This window comes from Jaculus jaculus, chromosome 6, assembly GCF_020740685.1.
Source record: "Jaculus jaculus isolate mJacJac1 chromosome 6, mJacJac1.mat.Y.cur, whole genome shotgun sequence".
Lineage (NCBI taxonomy): Eukaryota > Metazoa > Chordata > Mammalia > Rodentia > Dipodidae > Jaculus > Jaculus jaculus.
Window position 1 is genome coordinate 10,768,504 of NC_059107.1, and position 18,789 is coordinate 10,787,292.

Sequence of the window (18,789 nt, forward strand, 5' to 3'; positions counted from 1 at the left end):
AAGCGGTGACTGCAATTGCACCTCATGCCCTACAAAGCATAATCCAGCAGCCCCCAGACCGATGGATGACAAATGCTCACATGACTCATTACCAAAGTCTGTTACTAACGGAAAGAATAACCTTTGCGCCCCCAGCTGTTCTAAACCCTGAAGCAGATGAGTCCTCCCCAGTGCATTCTGTCTGGACATCCTAGCCGAAGGGACGGGGCTGCGAGAGGACCTACAAGATCAGCCCTGGCCTGGAAGCCCAAACTGGTATACTGATGGCAGTAGCTACCTGGTCGAAGGTAAACGGATGGCTGGGGCACCAGTGGTGGATGGGAAGCAAATAGTCTGGGCCAGCAAATTGCCTGAGGGGACCTCCGCCCAAAGAGCAGAACTCATTGCCCTAACCCAGGCCTTAAGGATGGCAAAAGGAAAAGCCATCAACACCTACACAGATAGCAGGTATGCCTTCGCCACCGCACATATTCATGGGGCCATATAGAAACACAGGGGCCTACTGACCTCAGCAGGAAAAGACATTAAAAACAAAGAAAAAATATTAAGTCTCGCCGGGCGTGGTGGCGCACGCCTTTAATCCCAGCACTCGGGAGGCAGAGGTAGGAGGATTGCCATGAGTTCAAGGCCACCCTGAGATGACAGAGTTAATTCCAGGTCAGCTTGGACCAGAGTGAGACCCTACCTCAAAAAACCAAAAAAAAACCAAAAAAAAAAAAAAATTAAGTCTCTTAGAAGCCATTCAATTGCCTGCCAAAGTGGCCATAATCCATTGCCTAGGCCATCAAAAAAAGGCAAGACTGGATTGCTAGGGGAAACCAAATGGCAGACCAGGCAGCTAAGGCAGCTGCCCAAGGGCCTATGATTATGATCATAGAACAAACAAACAATTGCATCACTGACTGGGACTCCAACTTTGACTATACACCAGAGGATCATTGACTTACGGACAAATTAGGTTTTCAATCTGAAATACTACATGGAGTCAGAAAAACAAAGGATGGAAAGATGGTCCTTCCACAGGAGGAAGGGAAAAAATATGTGACCAATTTACATCAATTAACTCATCTAGGGCCCAAGCATTTAAAGACTCTGATTAAGTCCTCAAAATACTATGTAATGGGGCTCCCTGACCTATTAGAAACTGTAACAAAACACTGTGTGCCCTGTGCCATGACCAATGCAGGATATTCAAAATGTTCTCCAGGAAAGAGACTACACGGAGACCGACCTGGAGCTTACTGGGAAGTTGACTTCACGGAGATTAAGCCAGCCAAATATGGCAACAAGTACTTACTAGTTTTTATAGACACTTTTTCAGGATGGGTGAAAGCTTATCCTACCAGGACTGAGACTGCCAATGTAGTGGCCAAGAAGATCCTAGAGGAAATCCTCCCAAGATTTGGAATTCCTAAGGTAATTGGGTCCGACAATGGACCTGCCTTCGTTGCCCAGGTAAGTCAGGGTTTGAGCAAACACCTGGGGATTAATTCGAAATTACATTGTGCTTACAGGCCCCAGAGTTCAGGACAGGTAGAAAGGATAAATAAAACCCTAAAAGAGACCTTGACTAAATTAGCCCTGGAGACCGGTGGGAAAGACTGGACAGCCCTCCTTTCCTTTGCCTTGTTCCGGTTCAAAATACCCCTGGAAAATTCAAAATTACACCTTATGAAATTCTTTTTGGGGGGCCACCTCCACTTACTGAATCAGGTGGAGTACCTGAGCCTAGCACTAATTATTCTAAATCTCGGTTTGCCCACATGAAAGCGCTTGAGATGGTCAGACGCAAGGCATGGGAACAACTCAGAACAGCTTATAAGATTGGAGACTTAAAAGTACCCCACAGGGCTGGAGAGATGGCTTAGCGGTTAAGCGCTTGCCTGTGAAGCCTAAGGACCCCGGTTCGAGGCTCGGTTCCCCAGGTCCCACGTTGGCCAGATGCACAAGGGGGTGCATGCATCTGGAGTTCGTTTGCAGAGACTGGAAGCCCTGGCTCGCCCATTCTCTCTCTCCCCCTCTATCTGTCTTTCTCTCTGTGTCTGTTGCTCTCAAATAAATAAATAAAAAATAAAAAAAAAAGTACCCCACAAGTTCCAGGTGGGAGATGCTGTGCTGATTAGAAGACACCATGCTGGAAACATGGAACCCCGCTGGAAGGGCCCCTACCTCGTTCTACTGACCACACCGACAGCCATAAAGGTTAAAGGAGTACCCGCCTGGATTTATGCATCCCATGCTAAGCTCCTCCCGCCGCCGGACCCTGAATGGCAAGCCGAGAGGACGAACAATCCCCTCAAGCTTAGGCTTCGCTGTGTGGCTCCTCCTTCTCCAGCTAAGTAATGCTTCCAACCCACATGCCCCCCAAAAGTTGACTTGGCAGGTGATTTTCCAGACAGAGGATATAAAATGGAGCATCTCAAAGGATGCCCCCCTTGGACCTGGTGGCCGATGCTGTCTCCAGGTCTCTGTCAGCTGGCAGCAGGCCTGGAGACTTGGGACGTGCCTGAGGTAGACCCTCGGGATTGGCAAAGTATTCCAATATGCCTGTCCAGGATTTGCCCCTGTGCTTTAAATGGGATAGGAGGTCTAGACTGTGCCACCCACAATTGAGAGCTGAGCTGCGAAAACATGACTTCTATGTCTGTCCCAGGAATGGGAGAAATCGTGGTAAAGCTGTCGAATGTGGTGGGGCAGAATACTACTTTTGTAAATCATGGGGATGTGAAACAACTGTAACAACCTACTGGAAATCTAAGTCCAATTGGGATGCTATTATTGGTGGCCAGGCGTCCTCTGCCTCTGGGACCCGGGGCCTCCAGAGATCCATATGCAAAGGTGGCCAAGAGGCCTCAGGTCTTTGCTTGCGACCCCTTAGTCCTGGGGGTCACCACTGCAGACCCGGAATGTGGTTTAGAGAAGGGTCCTGCCAACAATTTGAATGTAACCCTATAAACATAACCTTTACTGGACTGGACCTGGAAAAGAGGCTAGAGACTGGATCAAAGGGAGACAATGGGGAATACGGTTCTACATGTCCGGCACGGACGCAGGCCTCCTCATGACTATAAGACTAAAAATAAAAAACCTAAGACCAATGCCCATAGGACCTAATCCAGTATTAGCTGAGCAAGGCCACCCAGCACCATTGCCTCCACCTCCTCAAAAACCTGTGCCTGGCCCCGCCACTACCAATATAGTCCCAGGGCTCCCCAATATCTCTACCAAAGTCCCTAAGGGTATACTTCATCAGCCCCCATTGCTAACAGGACAAAGGATATTCAATCTGATACAGGGGGCCTTCCAGGCCCTAAATGTTACCAACCTGGAAGCCACTTCCTCATGTTGGCTCTGTTTGACTGCGAGCCCCCCTTACTATGAAGGCCTAGCCTTAATGGGGACTTTCAGTGTTTCTGACCATTCTAAAGGACAGTGCTCTTGTGGGTCTCAAAATAAGCTTACTCTGACTGAGGTGTCCGGAAGGGGGCTCTATATAGGCAAGGTACTCCCAACCCATCAGCATCTCTACAACTCATCTGTAATTCTCGATAAGAAGATAGAATCAAGCAAGTACCTGGTGCCAGGGAATAATCTGTGGTGGGCATGCAATACTGGATTAATCCCTTGTGTCTCAATTGCAGCCTTTGATCAATCTAAACATTTTTGTGTAATGGTCCAGCTTGTTCCCCGAATCTACTATCTCCCCGAGGAAGCAGTCATTGATGAATATGATCATAGGCCTGCCAGATTTAAAAGGGAGCCAATTTCCCTTACCCTAGCGGTTATACTTGGATTAGGGGTAACTGCTGGTGTAGGGACAGGGACTGCCGCTCTAATCACAGGACCACAACAATTAGAGAAAGGGCTTAATAAATTACATAGTCATTACTGAGGACCTCCAAGCTTTAGAAAAATCTGTTAGCAATTTAGAAGAGTCCCTAACCTCTCTGTCTGAGGTGGTCTTACAGAACCAAAGGGGATTAGATTTACTGTTTTTAAAAGAAGGCGGATTATGTGCCACTTTAAAGGAAGAATGTTGCTTTTATGTAGATCACTCAGGAGCTATCAGAGACTCCATGGGCAAACTCAGAGAAAGGCTAGAAAAACGTCACAGGGAAAAGGAAGCTAACCAGGGATGGTTCGAAGGATGGTTTAACAGATGACTACTCTACTCTCTACTCTGATGGGACCATTAGTAATCCTGCTTCTAATGCTCACAATTGGACCCTGCATAATCAATAAATTTATTGCTTTTATTAGAGAACGAATAAGTGCAGTCCAAATCATGATACTTAGACAACACTATAGAGGCCTTCCAAATCAAGATGAAACTAACCTTTAGCCTTTCAATTCCCCCAATTTAGAATGTCAACATAAAAATAATAAAGTTCTAGGATTAGAACTATTTAGAAAAAGAAGTGGGGAATGAAAGATAGGATAGAAAAATTCAAGATAAACTTTGTAAAGAAACAGATGGTGGCTGCAAAACAGCTAAAGGGGAACCTAAACTTTATGCTCCAGGAAGAGTAAAGTTTAAAAATAGACAAGATATAGGTTGAGTCAAAAAGTTTCGAGAAAAACAGGAATGAGGAAATGGTCTCCCAAGATAGCCTAACTGGAGGCTTGAACCCTGGTTGAGTAAAGATAAGATGTTTTGACATAACTGTACCAGTAAAGTTGCAATAAAGGTTAACACTTCCTGCTTTGTAAGCACCCTTGTAGAACCTCCCCCTACCCACTCTTGCTATAGAAATCCTATAAAAAGAAACCTCCAAAGGGGCTCGTGGTAGATTGCTCTGTCTCCTGCGTAAGATAAGTGTGGACCCCAGAGCTCTGGCCTTCCCGAATAAAGCCTCATGCTTTTGGAGCAAACTCGGTCTCCTGTGTGTCTTTGGGTGCGTGCTCTCCTGAGACTTGAGTGAGGGTCTCCCTCCTGGGGGTCTTTCAGGTTGTGCTGACTGTCGAAGACAAGTGGAATCCTGGGTTGCTAAACTATTCACTATGCCTGGCAACCTCAGAAATGTCAACATGCCCCAAACTAAATATAAATATAACCACACACAGGCACATCATTATCAAACCACTACAATCTAAAGATTATCAGCAAACCTTAAAAAAAAAAAAAAAACTAGGTAAAATCAATGCTATGTGTAAAGGGAAATAATATAAGAGGTAGAAAACATGTCATCAGAAACTATAAGGCAATGAAACTGTAACATTCACAGGGACAGCAAGACAAAGGGGGGTGCGTGGAGAGGTGCTAATGTCAACACAGAAATATACACAGTAATAATTTCTCCCCCCAAATGAAGGAAAGAGCACAATGAGATACTGATTGCTAAGAAGAGTGGCAAAAAAAATGCAGAGTAAAACTGCAAATTCTAGGTGTGTGTGAGTGAGGATTCGGAGCCCCCGGAAACCGGAATACAAAACGGAAAAACCCCTAACCGCTCACTCCCCCAAATACCCTTTACCTTTCATACAGCTTCTCGAACTTTTATGCGGCCTTTGAGTTAAGGTCGACTGGACGTTGCTGCCTCTAGAACTGCCTTGCTTTCCCAAGCTCAGGCCCCCTACTCAGTATAAGGAAAATGTAAGAGAAAGACAAAAGAGGACACCAGGTTTTATTTCTACAGACAAGACTGTTTTATTTAGAGAAAACAGCGAGGGGCCTCAGCTTGCCTGCGGGATGAAGGCTGAAGCATTGAGCCAGTCTAGGGCGTGAGTTTACAAAGAGGATCCTAAGAAAAACAGACTGGACCCGGTGCAGTAGATAAGAAAACTGCAGCTGTGTGTGTCCTTGTTCAGAACAGGCGTCTTCAGCCAGGAATGTCTAAGGCAGGCGGCTCAGATGTCTCTGGTCCTTCAAAGCCATCTAGGCTAAGGGGAGTACATCAGTCAGAGAAGGTGCCAAACTTCTTTATTGCCCACAATCATTAGGGATAGCTATTAGCTCTTTAATTCCCTTTAGCTTTCAGGGAAGGCTATTGTTAGCCGTTCACTCAGAAGGCCACGAGGGCAAGGAAGATTACATGGCACGTGAAATCTAACAGTAATGAGTTTCTATCTGTGACTAGCATGCATATGTTCACTCTCCATTGACCCATGGAAAAAAAAATGACCTTCTGCAGGAAGTCCGATGCCAGCCGTGCGCCACGGCGCAGCGCCAGGACCCCGGGGACGGTCGCCGAAGAAACCTGTCCCTGCGCAGCCTGGGGCTGGACTTCGGGCCCTGTCACTCAAGGCTGCGGGGCCGCCGTGGGCTGGGGCGGTTCAATCAGGCCGCGGGGGCAGGGGAAGGGGCGGGCCTCGGCAGTCTCGCGGCTGGTTGCTTCGCCCAGCGGCTGCTTCGCCCGGCTCCGCTCCGCTCGCTGCGGCGGAGACTTCCGCGGCGCCGCCCCGGGCGCGTGCGGACCTGCCGGAGCTGGAGCTTGCCACGGGCGAGCCGGGCGCCTGCTGGAAGTCGGAGATGGTGAGTGTGCCGGTCGGGCTCCCGCCGGAGGACCGTCCTCGGGGGCTGGTGGTGCCGAGGCGTGCGGGGCTTCGTGCGTGGAAGACAGCGTGCCCGAGCACGCCTTCCTCCCCATCCTTCGGCTCTTGATTAAGTTTCTCCGCCCCACCTCTTCTGCGGTCTTCCCTGAGTCTTGGGAGTTCTGAGAGAGATGTCTCTCTCGTTGCTGAACACTCGGCTATCACTTATTACCAGCACTGTGAAACAAGTTTTGAGTTCCCCTAGTCATAACACCTGCGAAAAGAAGCTTGTCTGGCCAGAAGTGAAAGCAGCACTAATCTGTGGGTATAGACGTAAACATTTTGAGGGTAATTTGATGGACACAAGCTTAATGTTTTACGTTTTTATCATGAATAGAAAAGACTATTTTAAGAAATTCATTAATAATTATTAATAATAAAATTTTATTATTATTATTGTTATTTTTGTTTGTTTTTTCGAGGCAGGGCTTCGCTCTGTCTAGCCCAGGCTGACCTGGAATGAACTATGCAATCTTAGGGTGGCCTTGAACTCATGGTGACCCTCCTACTGTTGGGTCAGGGGTCGCGCAGATGATGAGTCCCAACGAAAGCCAGAAAGAAGTTTATCACAGCCAAGGCAAGACAAAGCTGATCGACCAGGGACCGTCCGCAGCCAGACTGCGGAGCTGGAACTGCGACCCGGAAGGAGAGGCTCCCAGGCTTTTTAAAGGAGAAAAACACACCCACCCACCCACCCACAACCAGGGGCTGGGCAAACTTAACAGTTTCAGGGAGGAGTTGGGGTCCTTTAACAGGATTTGTGGGTTCCAGGTGGAGAGATACTTTGTAACTATGTAACTGTAGTTAAGGGACTAGTTGTTTTGGTTTCAGGTTGTTGGCACGCATAGAGGGTATTCTAAGAGGGGACCTGACTTTTTATTGGTTGGCTCAGTTACAAGGAAATACCTTGTGATTATTCCTAGAACTGGAGGTCAGCAAAAGTACATGAAAATGGAGGATGGTGTAGCAAAATGGAGTCACTATAGTCTGCACGGCCCTTCACCTACCTCTGCCTCCCAAGTGCTGGCATTAAAGGGGTACAGCACCAGGCCTGCTTAGACTAAAAAAAAATTTTGTTTGGGGTAGGGTTTCACTTTAGCCAAGGGTTCGAGCCTGATGGGGAGTGAGGATTAAGGAAAGAGAGAAGAAAGAGTGAAAGCATGGACTCCAGTCCAGGGCTGAAGCAAGGCCTCAAGCCAGGACTGAAGACGCCGTTTATTTCACAGCATTCCTTTTTATATCTTTTTACAAACAGTTTTTCCATGGACAAAGATTTTATGAGCTTTACAAGTTACTTATCAAAAAACCTTCCCTTTCAGAGTTTTTGCATTTCAATCATTTGTCAGTACAAAGGACCAGCCAAATGGCTGAAGATACCTAATCTTGCTTACAGGTAGGCTGCTATGGTTATGCTAATGTCTTGCTGCCAGACGGCTTCCTGACACTGAAGATACACAATCTTACTTGCAGGAAGGCTGCTATAGTTTTGCTAATGTCCTGCGGCCAGAAGCCCAGAGCTATGGATACAAGACCAGCCAAAATGGCCCCCGACACAGGCTGACCTGGAATTCACTATGGAGTCTCAGGGTGGCCTTGAATTCATGATCCTTCTACCTCTGCCTCCCCAGTGCTGGGATTAAAGGCTTGTGCCACCACGCCCGGCTAGACTAAAATTTTTGTTGTCAGTTTTAGTAATAATAGAAACACCCTTAAGATTATTGTCAAAATTCATAAATGTTGGAAAGAATAAGGGGCTCAGAATAAGAGGATTGGGAAACAAAAGGAAGTATTCTGAAGGGATTATGATTAAAATACATTATGTATGTGTATAAAAATTGTCAAAACTTTTTAAAGTTGGTCTTGGTGACACACATCTTTCATACCAACACTCAACAAGGCAGAGGTAGGCTCTCTGTGAGTTTGAGGCTAGCCTGAGACTACGTGGTGAATTACAGGTCAGCCTAGGCTAGAGCAAGACCCTACCTTGAAAAACAAACAAAAACCAAAAAATGAGAGACCCTATCTCTCCAAAGACAAAAAACGAAAAATGAAAAAAACTCCCCGAAAAACAAAAAACAAATCAAGATTATTAGATTTCAGTTTGCCTGGCTCTGATGTTTTTCTCCTACCACTCTTAATACTGTGTGTCATGCCAGTACAAACTGCTGTCATTTAATCAACTCCATATAAACATCAGCCGGTTGAAGACTTTTCCCTAGGTCTCTCTAGCTTTCTGCCATTGCTGTTCTGTTTGTAATATTGTTGTAAAATCATTGATGTATACATAACTGTAAGGTTTGTGAGTAATCAAAGACCACGCACGACCACTCTGAGAGGCAGGAAAAGAACTATTTATTGGGGCCCAAGCTATTGGGTTGTCTCACAGGATGAGACAGAGAGAACAGCCAGTATGAACCTGGATAGTTTTTTTTTTGGGGGGGGGGGTTGGTTTTTCCAGGTAGGAGCTCACTCTAGCCCAGGCTGACCTGGAATTCACTATGTAGTCTCGGGGTGGCCTTGAACTAACTCACAGCAATCCTCCTACCTCTGCCTCCCAAGTGCTGGGATTAAAGGCGTGACATTAGGCTACTTTCCTCTTCTTTGGTCATCTCACCTCCATCTGGGGACTCTTGTCCAACCTAACATATAACCATGTGTCACATGAAAGGGATGTGGTCTGACAAATGCAACTTAAGTTCTTTCAGCATGTGCAAACCTAATAGAGTACTTAACCTGGTGATACAGGCTATGACCCGTGTCAGCTGTATAGTGCAGTGACATTTTTCCTAGGCTACCAATTTGCACAGTATGTACTTTACACGATATTGCAGACAACAAATCACTAACTGTAATCATGAATAATTACTTTCACTACAGATGACCTTTGTATGTATGGTTTGTCAGTGCTTACACTCTCCCACAAAACACGTGATACATGAAGATATATTGGACCAAGCCCGCAGTATATTGTTCAGAAGCATGTTGTTAGGCCTTCATTTGTAAGCTTCCAAATGTTCTTTTGATATAATAACAACACTGTGAACTTACTTCCCCAGTTAACTGATTTTGATAACTTGCATTTGGTATTTTCTACCTTGAAGCTTATTAGAGACTGAGCTTAGGGTATTTGGGAGGTGGACATGTTGATTTAGGCATTTCTGGAAGAGTGAAACAAAACAGTACACTTTCAGAAGGAAAACAGAAATTGAAGAAATATGTTATTTGAATAATTTTCTTCAGGCAAGATGAACCACTGAACACTAGAGTTGCTCATATTTTTATTTTATTTATTTATTTTGGTTTTTTGAGGTAGGGTCTTGCTCTATTCCCAGGCTGGCCTGGGATTGACTATGTAGTCTCAGACTGGCCTCAGTGATCCTCCTACCTCAGCCTCCTGAATGCTGGGACTAAAGTCATGTACCACCATACCTAGTACCTTTCTTAATTTTAAATTCCTTGATATCAGCAAAGTTCCAACTAGTCAGTAAGCATTTCTGAGGAAAAGCAAGAATGCTTATATTAACTCTTTTCTACACAACTAGTAGGATTTGTTATGGTATGAGAAGAATTTGTTTGTTTTGAGGCAGTCTCTCCAGCCCAGGCTGACTTGGAAGTTACTATGTAGTCTCAGGGTGACCTTGAACTAACTCATGGCGATCCTCCTACCTCTGCCTCCTGAGTGCTGGGATTAAAGAAAGGTGTGTGCCACCATGCCTGGCAAGAAGAGCATTTTTTTATATTTTTATTTGACAGAGAAGGGGGGGGAATGAACAGGTGCACCAGGGCCTCCAGCCATTGCAGATGAACTCCAGATGCATGTGCCCCCTTGCAACTGGCTAACGTGGGTCCTGGGGAATTGAACGAGGCTCCTTTGGCTTGCAGGCAAATGCCTTAACTGTTAAGCCATCCCTGCAGCCCAAGAAGAGTATTTTTATTCTTGCTGTTGGTTGTCTGGATAGCTCAGTTACGTTATAACAGCTGTATAGAAGCGAGTGCAAATCAAGGGTAAGTTTTGAGAACTCAGATGTGGAGACCACAGGTTTTTGCTTCTAGCATGTTGCATACAGATTTCCAGTGCTGTCAATTTCACCCAGCCTCTACTATAAATGTATGGGATGTTTTAGAACTCTGTAACCATGGAGGATGTGGCTGTGAACTTCAGCAAGGAAGAGTGGGCTTTGTTGGATCCTTTCCAGAAGAAACTCTACAGAGAAGTCATGAAAGAAGTCTGCAGCAACCTGGCTTCTATAGGTAAAAATGGTAATTTTCCTTAGTTAATGAGCCAACCGAAGAATAAGTATTTAGTGTTAATTTATAGATTGTTGAAGTTGGGCTGGGGATATAGCTCAGTTGGTAGAGTGCATGCTTGTAATCCCAGAACTCAGGAGGCTGAAGCAAGAAGATCACCTTTAGTTCAAAGCTAGCCTGGGCTACAGAGCAAGACCCCCCTGTCTTAAACAAAGGAAAAAAAAAAAAAATATATATATATATATATATATATATATATATATATATACACAAAATTTCATATAAAATTGTAGAAGGGAATACTCTGGTGAATAAACCAAGCAAGAATGCATTGTACAGTTTAACTAAAATCTTTTTTAATTTTAATATTTCTTCTTTTTATTTTTATTTATTTTTTATTTATTTATTTGAGAGCAACAGACACAGAGAGAAAGACAAATAGAGGGAGAGGGAGAGAATGGGCGCACCAGGGCTTCCAGCCTCTGCAAACGAACTCCAGACGCGTGCGCTCCCTTGTGCATCCGGCTAACGTGGGACCTGGGGAACCGAGCCTCAAACCGGGGTCCTTAGGCTTCACAGGCAAGTGCTTAACCACTAAGCCATCTCTCCAGCCCATCTTCTTTTTATTTTTATATATTTTTGAGGTAGCGTTCACTCTAGCCCAGACTGACCTAGAAGTCAGTCTGTAGTCCCAGGCTGGCCTGGAACTCACAGTGATCCTCCTACATCATGGTCTCTAGCCACTGCAAACAAACTCCAGACATATGTGCCATCTTGTGCATCTGCCTTATGTGGGTTCTGGGGATTCTAACCTGGGGCCTTAGGCTTTGCAGGCAAGCACCCTAACTGCTAAGCCATCTCTTCAACCCCTAAATTTTAACTTTTTTAGGAGAGAGAGAAAGAATTGGCATGCCAGGGCCTCAGCCACTGAAATCAAGCTCCAGGTGCTTGGGCCACCTAACGGGCATGTGTGGCTTTGCACTTGCCTCACCTTTGTGCATTGGGTTTATGTGGGATCTGGAGAGTTGAACATGGGTCCTTGGGCTTCGCAGGCAAATACCTTAACTGCCAAGCTATCTCTGCAGCCCCTAAATTTTAATTTTCTCTTTTTTTGGTTTGTTGAGGTAGGGTTTCACTCTAGTCCAGGCTGACTTGGAATTCAGTATGTAGTCTCGCTGTGGCCTTGAGCTCATGGTGATCCTTTTACCTCTGCCTCCCAAGTGCTGGAATTAAAGGCATGCCCCACCATGCCCAGCCCTAAGTCTTAATTTTTGAGACTAACTTTAAAGCCCAATCTGGTCAGGAACAAAGGACAGTTTTCCTGCCTGAGCCTCCTGTGTGGTATGAGCCATAATACTCAGTTTTAGAATCTAGCATTTTATTTTTTAATTCATACAGATTTCTCTGGGTCTGTATTTTAGGAAACAGGCATCAAGACCAAAGCATTGAAGATCAGTATAAAAGGCCTAGAAGAAATCTAGGGTAAGTTGTTCTTGCAAAACAATGTTCTTTGAAGGAATCTAAGTATGTCATGTAATTTATAAAACAAGCACAACTTTAAATGTGCTCTTGATTTTCTTTTTTTTTTTTTTAAGTAAGAAACATTCTCAGTATGACATCAGTGACAAATTAGTTGACTTGCCAAAAGTACTAAGAATGATACTGTTTTCATAATAGCTAGGGTGAGGCCATGTTGTAAAGTTATCCACTTATATTCAAACACTTGAGACATGCCAGGAAACCTGCATTTTCCATCATATTTGCATAAGTCTAATATCTACTAATAAATGGAAAATCATTAACAATCCACTGTTAATAATGTGCTCATAATTATACAGAAATCATACAGTATAGATTCTGTATAAGGAAGTAAGGTAATGTGGAGAAACCATCAGTGAGATTGCAAAACTTAATGTGGTAAAGCAACTTCCTACTAGAGTGAATCCACATGGATGCCGTCTGTGTGAAATCTTAAATCATCATTTCCTTCACAGGCGCATCATATCTCCCTTTGGACATCAACCACCTATCATTGAGGAATACAGAGAGAAACCATATGAACTTAGACAACACAGAAAGCCCTCAGCTTGTCTCACAGGTGTTCAGAGAGAAACAGGACACACTGGAAAAGGACCGCCAAAATATATGACACGTGGAAAAGCCTTCAGCCTTTCTAGTCCTGATAGAAACTATAAAGAGGTCCACGGTGGAGAGAAGCCCAGTGAACGGAAGCAATGTGGTACAACCTTTCCTCCGTCCATTTCCATCCAAAAACATAAGCAGACTAGTAAAGGCCAGAAGCCATACAAATGTAAATATTGTGGGAAAACCTTCAGTGTATCTGTTTCCGTTAAAAGACATGAACAAGCCCATGCTGGAAAAAAGCACTATGAATGTGAACAATGTAATACGACCTTTCTTTCTCCGGAAAGTTTTCAAACCCATATGATAGTTAAACACACTGGAAGTGGAAATTTCAAGTGTAAGGTATGTGGGAAGACATTTCCATATCCCAGCTTGCTTAGAGTACATCAAAGAACTCATACTGGAGAGAAGCCCTATAAATGTGAACTGTGTGATAAAGCTTTCTCTGCTTTTACTTCCTTCCAAAGACACGAACAATATCACACTGGAGAAAAGCCCTATAAGTGTGAACAATGTGGCAAAACCTTCTTTAGTGTCATCGATGTTAAGAGACATCAGAAGTCTGTGCATTCTGAAAATGGACATTTGAAATGTAAAGTATGTGGGAAAACATTTCATTTTCTCTGCATGTTTAGAAGACACGAAATATCTCATACTGGAGAGAAGCCTTTTGAGTGTCAGCAGTGTGGTAAAACCTTTGGAGTTTCCAGTTCTTTTCATAGACATAAACGGAGTCATAGTGAGGAAAAGCCCTATCAGTGTAAACAGTGTGATAAAAGATTCAAATGCCTATATTCCCTTCAAACCCATGAAAGAACTCATACGGGAGAGAGGCCCTATAAATGCAAAGATTGCGGTAAAACTTTCATTTATGGCAGTACATTTAGAAGACACAAAAGAAGTCATACTGGAGAGAAGCTCTTTGAGTGTAAACAGTGTGGGAAAGGCTTCACTTCTAATACTTCCCTTCGATGCCATGAAAGATGTCATACTGGAGAGAAGCCCTATGAATGTAAATACTGTGGAAAACTCTTCTCTACTACTTATATTAAAAAACATGAAATGACTCACCTTGGAATCACTACACAATTAAAAATTAAAAAGTAGCTGAGCACGGTGGTGCACGCCTTTAATCCCAGCACTTGGGAGGCAGAAGTAGGAGGATTACCTTGAGTTTGAGGCCACCCTGAATCTACATAGTGAATTCCAGGTCAGTTTGGACTACAGCAAGACCCTACCTCAAAAAATTTTTTAAAAAGTAAGACCTTCTAGTACCCTTGATCTTAGCCAGAAGTCTTAAGAAGCAACAAGCCTTCTATTAATACAGTGCCTTTTGAAAATAAAAAAGAACTTACCCTGTACTAAGACCTTATGGGTACAAAAAGAAATGAAGGGCTAGATTGTAATGGGGAGGTAATATGATGGAGAATGGAATTTCAAAGGGGAAATTGTGGGGGTGGGGAGGGAGGGAATTACCATGGGATATTTTTTTATAATCATGGAAAATGTTAATAAAATTTTTTAAAAAGAGATACTTTCTTTAAAAATTGTGAGCTGGAAAAATGGCTTGGCAGTTAAAGTGTTTGCCTGCAAAGCCTAAGGACCCTGGTTCAATTCCCCAAGACCCACTTAAGCCAGATGCACAAGGGGGGCACATGCATCTGGATTTTGTTTGCAGCATCTCTGTTTCTTTCTCTGACCCCCCCCTCTCTCTCTCAAATAAATAATGCTTTCTTAAAAATTGTAAAAAAAAAAAAAAAAAAAAAAAGAAAGAAAAAGAAATGAAGGGCTAGAGGAATGGTTTAGTGGATTTAGTGGTTAAGGCACTTGCCTGCAAAGCCAAAGGGCACAGGTTCAATTCCCCAGGACACAAGTAAGCTAGATGCACAAGATGGTGCATGTGTCTAGAGTTCTTTTGCAGTGGCTGGAGACCCTGACATGCCATTCTCTCCCTCTCTGCCTCTTTTTCTCTGTCAAATAAACAAAACAAAAAAAAATATTTTTAAATAAATGAAAACCTCACACTGTAGATTGTGTGTGTGTGTGTGTTTGTTTCTGTATTGCTGGTGGTAAATATAGGGCCTGGCTATCACATAACCATTCAGAACTTAGAAAGATTATTTATAGGCTAGAGAGATGGCTTAGTGTTTAAGCACTTGCCTGTAAAGCCTAATGACCCCGGTTCAAGGCTCAATTCCTCAGGACCCATGTTAGCCAGATGCACAAAGGGGCACACGTGTCTGGAGTTCGTTTGCAGTGGCTGGAAGCTCTGGTGTGTCCATTTCTCTTTCTCTCTCTCTCTCTCTCCCCCAAATAACAATTGCCATCAAAAACATGAACATTCAGGGCTGGAGAGATGGCTTAGCAGTTAAGGCGTTTGCCTGCAAAGCCAAAGGATCCCAGTTCGACTCTCCAGGACCCACATAGGCCAGATGCACAAGGGAGCGCATGCATTTGAAGCTGGTTTGCTGTAGCTGGAGGCTCTGCCACGCACCCATTTTCCCTATGTGCTGCTTTCTCTCAAAGAAATAAAAATTGGGAGGGGGGGAAGCCAGGTGTGGTGGCGCACGCCTTTAATCCCAGCACTTGGGTGGCAGATGTGGGAGGATCGTCATGAGTTTGAGGCCACCCTGAGACTCCATAGTGAATTTCAGGTCAGCCTGAGCTAGAGTGAGACCCTACCTTGAAGAAAGAAAGAAAGAAACAAATTAACAAAAAAACCAAAAGCAGCTGGTGGAAGGAAAGAGCTTGCTTTGGCTGACAGACTCAAGGGCAAGCTCCACGAGGGCCGGGGAAGCCTGGCAGGAACAGAGGCTGGATATCACCTCATTGACAACATCGGGTGGACGGTAGCAGCAGGAGGCTATGCCAAACACTGGCAAGGGGAAGCTATGACTGTAACACCCATAAGCCCCCCTCAAACAAGGTTCTAATTCTCAAATTGTCATCAGCTGGGGATCAAGTACTCAGAAGATATGTGTATGGTGGACACCTGAATCAGACCACCACAATGCTTCCAGTTTTCCTGGAGATGGAAGTGCTCATCGAGAGAACCCTTGTGTAGGAGATACAGGAGAACATTCAGTTTTCCAGGCTTAGAATCATGGAAAATATGATGAGTATAAGAAATGAGGTAAATTCTTTTATTATATAGTTCTCTTTCAAGCGCACAAAATAACTTGTTCTGGAGAAAAACTTAAGAATGAGTGTGGAGGAGTTTTATTTCACTTAAAAAATTTAATTACAACACAGCAATTTCATTTTGACATTCTCATACACGCTTTGCTTTTTCTTTCTAAATGTTAATTACTTGAGGTGTGTGCATACCAGAAACAGACTTCTTAAAATTAAGCTCTTTTATACCCTCTTTGTCTATCTTTTTGCGTCCCACCTCTCTACCTAAACACTTCCTCTCCTGGTATTTTCTCTCCAGTTTGAGAGCACTTGTCATCGAGTGCCCTCTCCACCACTCTCCCTAGACCCTCCCCCCTCTCAGGGGTCAGTTTCTAGCTTCCTGGATTGTACATATTCTCCTATCTAAATGCACATTCATATAAAGTAAACGATAGGATATACATAAGAGAGAGAAGAAGTGGTGTTTGTCTTACCCTGGGTTACATTACTGTATTTTCTAGATCTGTACTGAGTTCTGAGTGGGAGATGGGAACAGGAGAATTTTCCAGAAGATCTTCCTGAGTATAACCCAAAACAGACAAACATGCTGAGGGACAACGACTTTATCCACTGAGCTATCTAAATAGCTCTGAAATTTTGTTTAACATTATATTTAACTTAGATTGCCTTACAATTTTTAATTTTAATTTATTTATTTGAGAGAGAGAATGAGCACACCATGGCCTCTGGCTGCTGCAATTGAAGTCCAGACATGTGCCACCTTGCTCATCTGGCTTACGTGGGTCCTGGGGAATCGAACCTGGGTCCTTTGCCTTTGCAGCCAAGCACCTTAACCACTAAGCATCTCTCCAGCCCAGATTGTCTTACAGTTTATCGTACATCCCTAAGTAAATTTTTACTACATTAATTTGAAAACGTTGGGCTGAGCCAGCAATGGTGCTGCACGCCTTTAATCCCAGCACTCAGGAGGCAGAGGTAGGAGGACTGCTGTGAGTTCAAGACCAGACTGAGACTACAGTGAATTCCAGGTCAGTTTGGGTTTGAGTGAGACCCTACCTTGAAAAACCAAAAAAAATTTTTTTAAAAAAAGTTGGGCTGGAGAGATGGTTTAGTGTTTAAGGTGCTTGCCTGTGAAGCCTAAGAACCCAGGTTCAGCTCTGCAGGTCCCACATAAGCCAGATGCACAAGGTGAAACAAGGGCACAAGATGGCATGCATCTAGAGTTTGATTGCAATGGCTGGAGGACCTGGCATGCCAGTTCTTTCTTTTGTGCTCTCTCTCATAAAAAAAAATTACCAAGAAAACTGTTTATTTCTGGCTGGGGAGATGAGATAGCTCAGCAGTTACAGATGCTTGCAAAGCCTCGTGGCATCCAGGATTCATTCCCCAGCACTCATGAAAGCCACATGCACAAAGTGGCACGTGCATCTGGAGTTCCTCTGCAGCAGAACGAGGCCCTGGTGTGTCTGTACTCTCTCTTTTCCTTGCATCCCTCTCTCTTGCAAATAAATGAATAAATATATATTTTTTAAATTTTTGGTTTTATTTATTAATTTGAGAGTGACAGACACACAGAGAGAAAGAGAGAGAGAGAAAGTGAATGGGCACGCCAGGGCTTCCAGCCACTGCACACGAACTCCAGATGCATGCGCTTCCTTGTGCATCTGGCTAACATGGGTCCTGGGGAATTGAGCCTTGAACCGGGGTCCTTAGGCTTCACAGGCAAGCACTTAGCCACTAAGCCATCTCTCCAGCCCTGAATAAATACTTTTTTAACATTTATTTCTGTTGCTGGGAGATGGCTCAGTGGATAAAGTGTTTGCCATGCAAGCATGTGGACCTGAGTTTAGAATCCCAGCAACCATGCAAAAAGCCAGATGTGGGGCAGGTGCTTGTAATCCCACCTGTGTCTCCAGGCGAGAAGGGAGGTGAAGACAGGTGAGTCTGTCGGAAGCCCAAGGACTAGCCAGCCTGGCAGAGTTAGTGGTGAACAACGTGAGACCTGTCCACAAAGGTGGACTGTCACGTGCATCATGGCCTGTGTGTACCTGCACTCACACATGAGCATACACATTTCATTTCACACACACACACACACCCCAAAAATGTTTCTTTTTGCTATTACTGTGAATGGGTTTCCAATTTTATTCTGCATGCTAACATTGATAGCATTAGACATACTTTTGGTTTGCTTATGTTCTTTATATCTAGCAACACTGGTAACATCTAACATCAGTTAGTTCCAGTGTATTATAGAATTCTTAGGGTTTTGAGTTTTGTCTTGTTTTTTTTTGTTGTTGTTGGTTTTTTGTTTGTTTGTTTTTGTATTGATTTTTCAAGGTAGGGTCTCACTGTACCTCAGGCTGACCTGGAATTCACTATGCAGTCTCAGGGTGGCCTTGAACTCAAGGTAATCCTAGATCTGCCTTCTGAGTGCTGAGATTAAAGGTGTGCACCACCATGCCTGGCTTGTTTTTTTGTGTTTTTTGTGTTTTTTTGAGACAAGATTTCATTATGTAGCCAAGGCTGTATTAAAACTGGTTATTTCAGCTAAAGGTGGTGCATGCCTTTAATCCCAGCACTCAGGAAGCAGAGGGAGGAAGACTGCTGTGAGTTTGAGGCCAGCTTGAGACTCCATAGTGAATTCCAGGTTAGTGTGAGCTAGAGCAAGCCCCTACCTCAAAACACAACAAAACAAGGCTGGAGAAATGGCTCAGCAGTTAAGCATTT

The 18,789-nt window shown here is 44.1% G+C and overlaps 1 protein-coding gene across 1 annotated transcript; it reads left to right on the forward strand.

The window, feature by feature from the left end:
- Nucleotides 1–406: 406 nt before the first annotated feature.
- Nucleotides 407–14,356, forward strand: LOC101608992 (zinc finger protein 627-like). Its single transcript, XM_045151732.1, has 7 exons — nt 407–447; nt 1,347–1,455; nt 6,132–6,258; nt 6,342–6,472; nt 10,656–10,782; nt 12,201–12,261; nt 12,774–14,356. Exons 1-7 carry the CDS (start codon nt 407–409, stop codon nt 14,029–14,031), a joined length of 1,854 nt encoding a protein of 617 aa, XP_045007667.1. The 3' UTR covers nt 14,032–14,356.
- Nucleotides 14,357–18,789: the final 4,433 nt, after the last annotated feature.

What these genes read in the sequence shown, in the direction of transcription:
- LOC101608992 (XM_045151732.1), top strand. Translation starts at nt 407, where the DNA reads ATGGCAAAAGGAAAAGCCATCAACACCTACACAGATAGCAG. An exon ending in GACCTGCCTTCGTTGCCCAG is followed by an intron (nt 1,456 to 6,131) that starts GTAAGTCAGGGT and finishes GACCTTCTGCAG; the next exon opens with GAAGTCCGATGCCAGCCGTG. An exon ending in CTCAAGGCTGCGGGGCCGCC is followed by an intron (nt 6,259 to 6,341) that starts GTGGGCTGGGGC and finishes TGCTTCGCCCAG; the next exon opens with CGGCTGCTTCGCCCGGCTCC.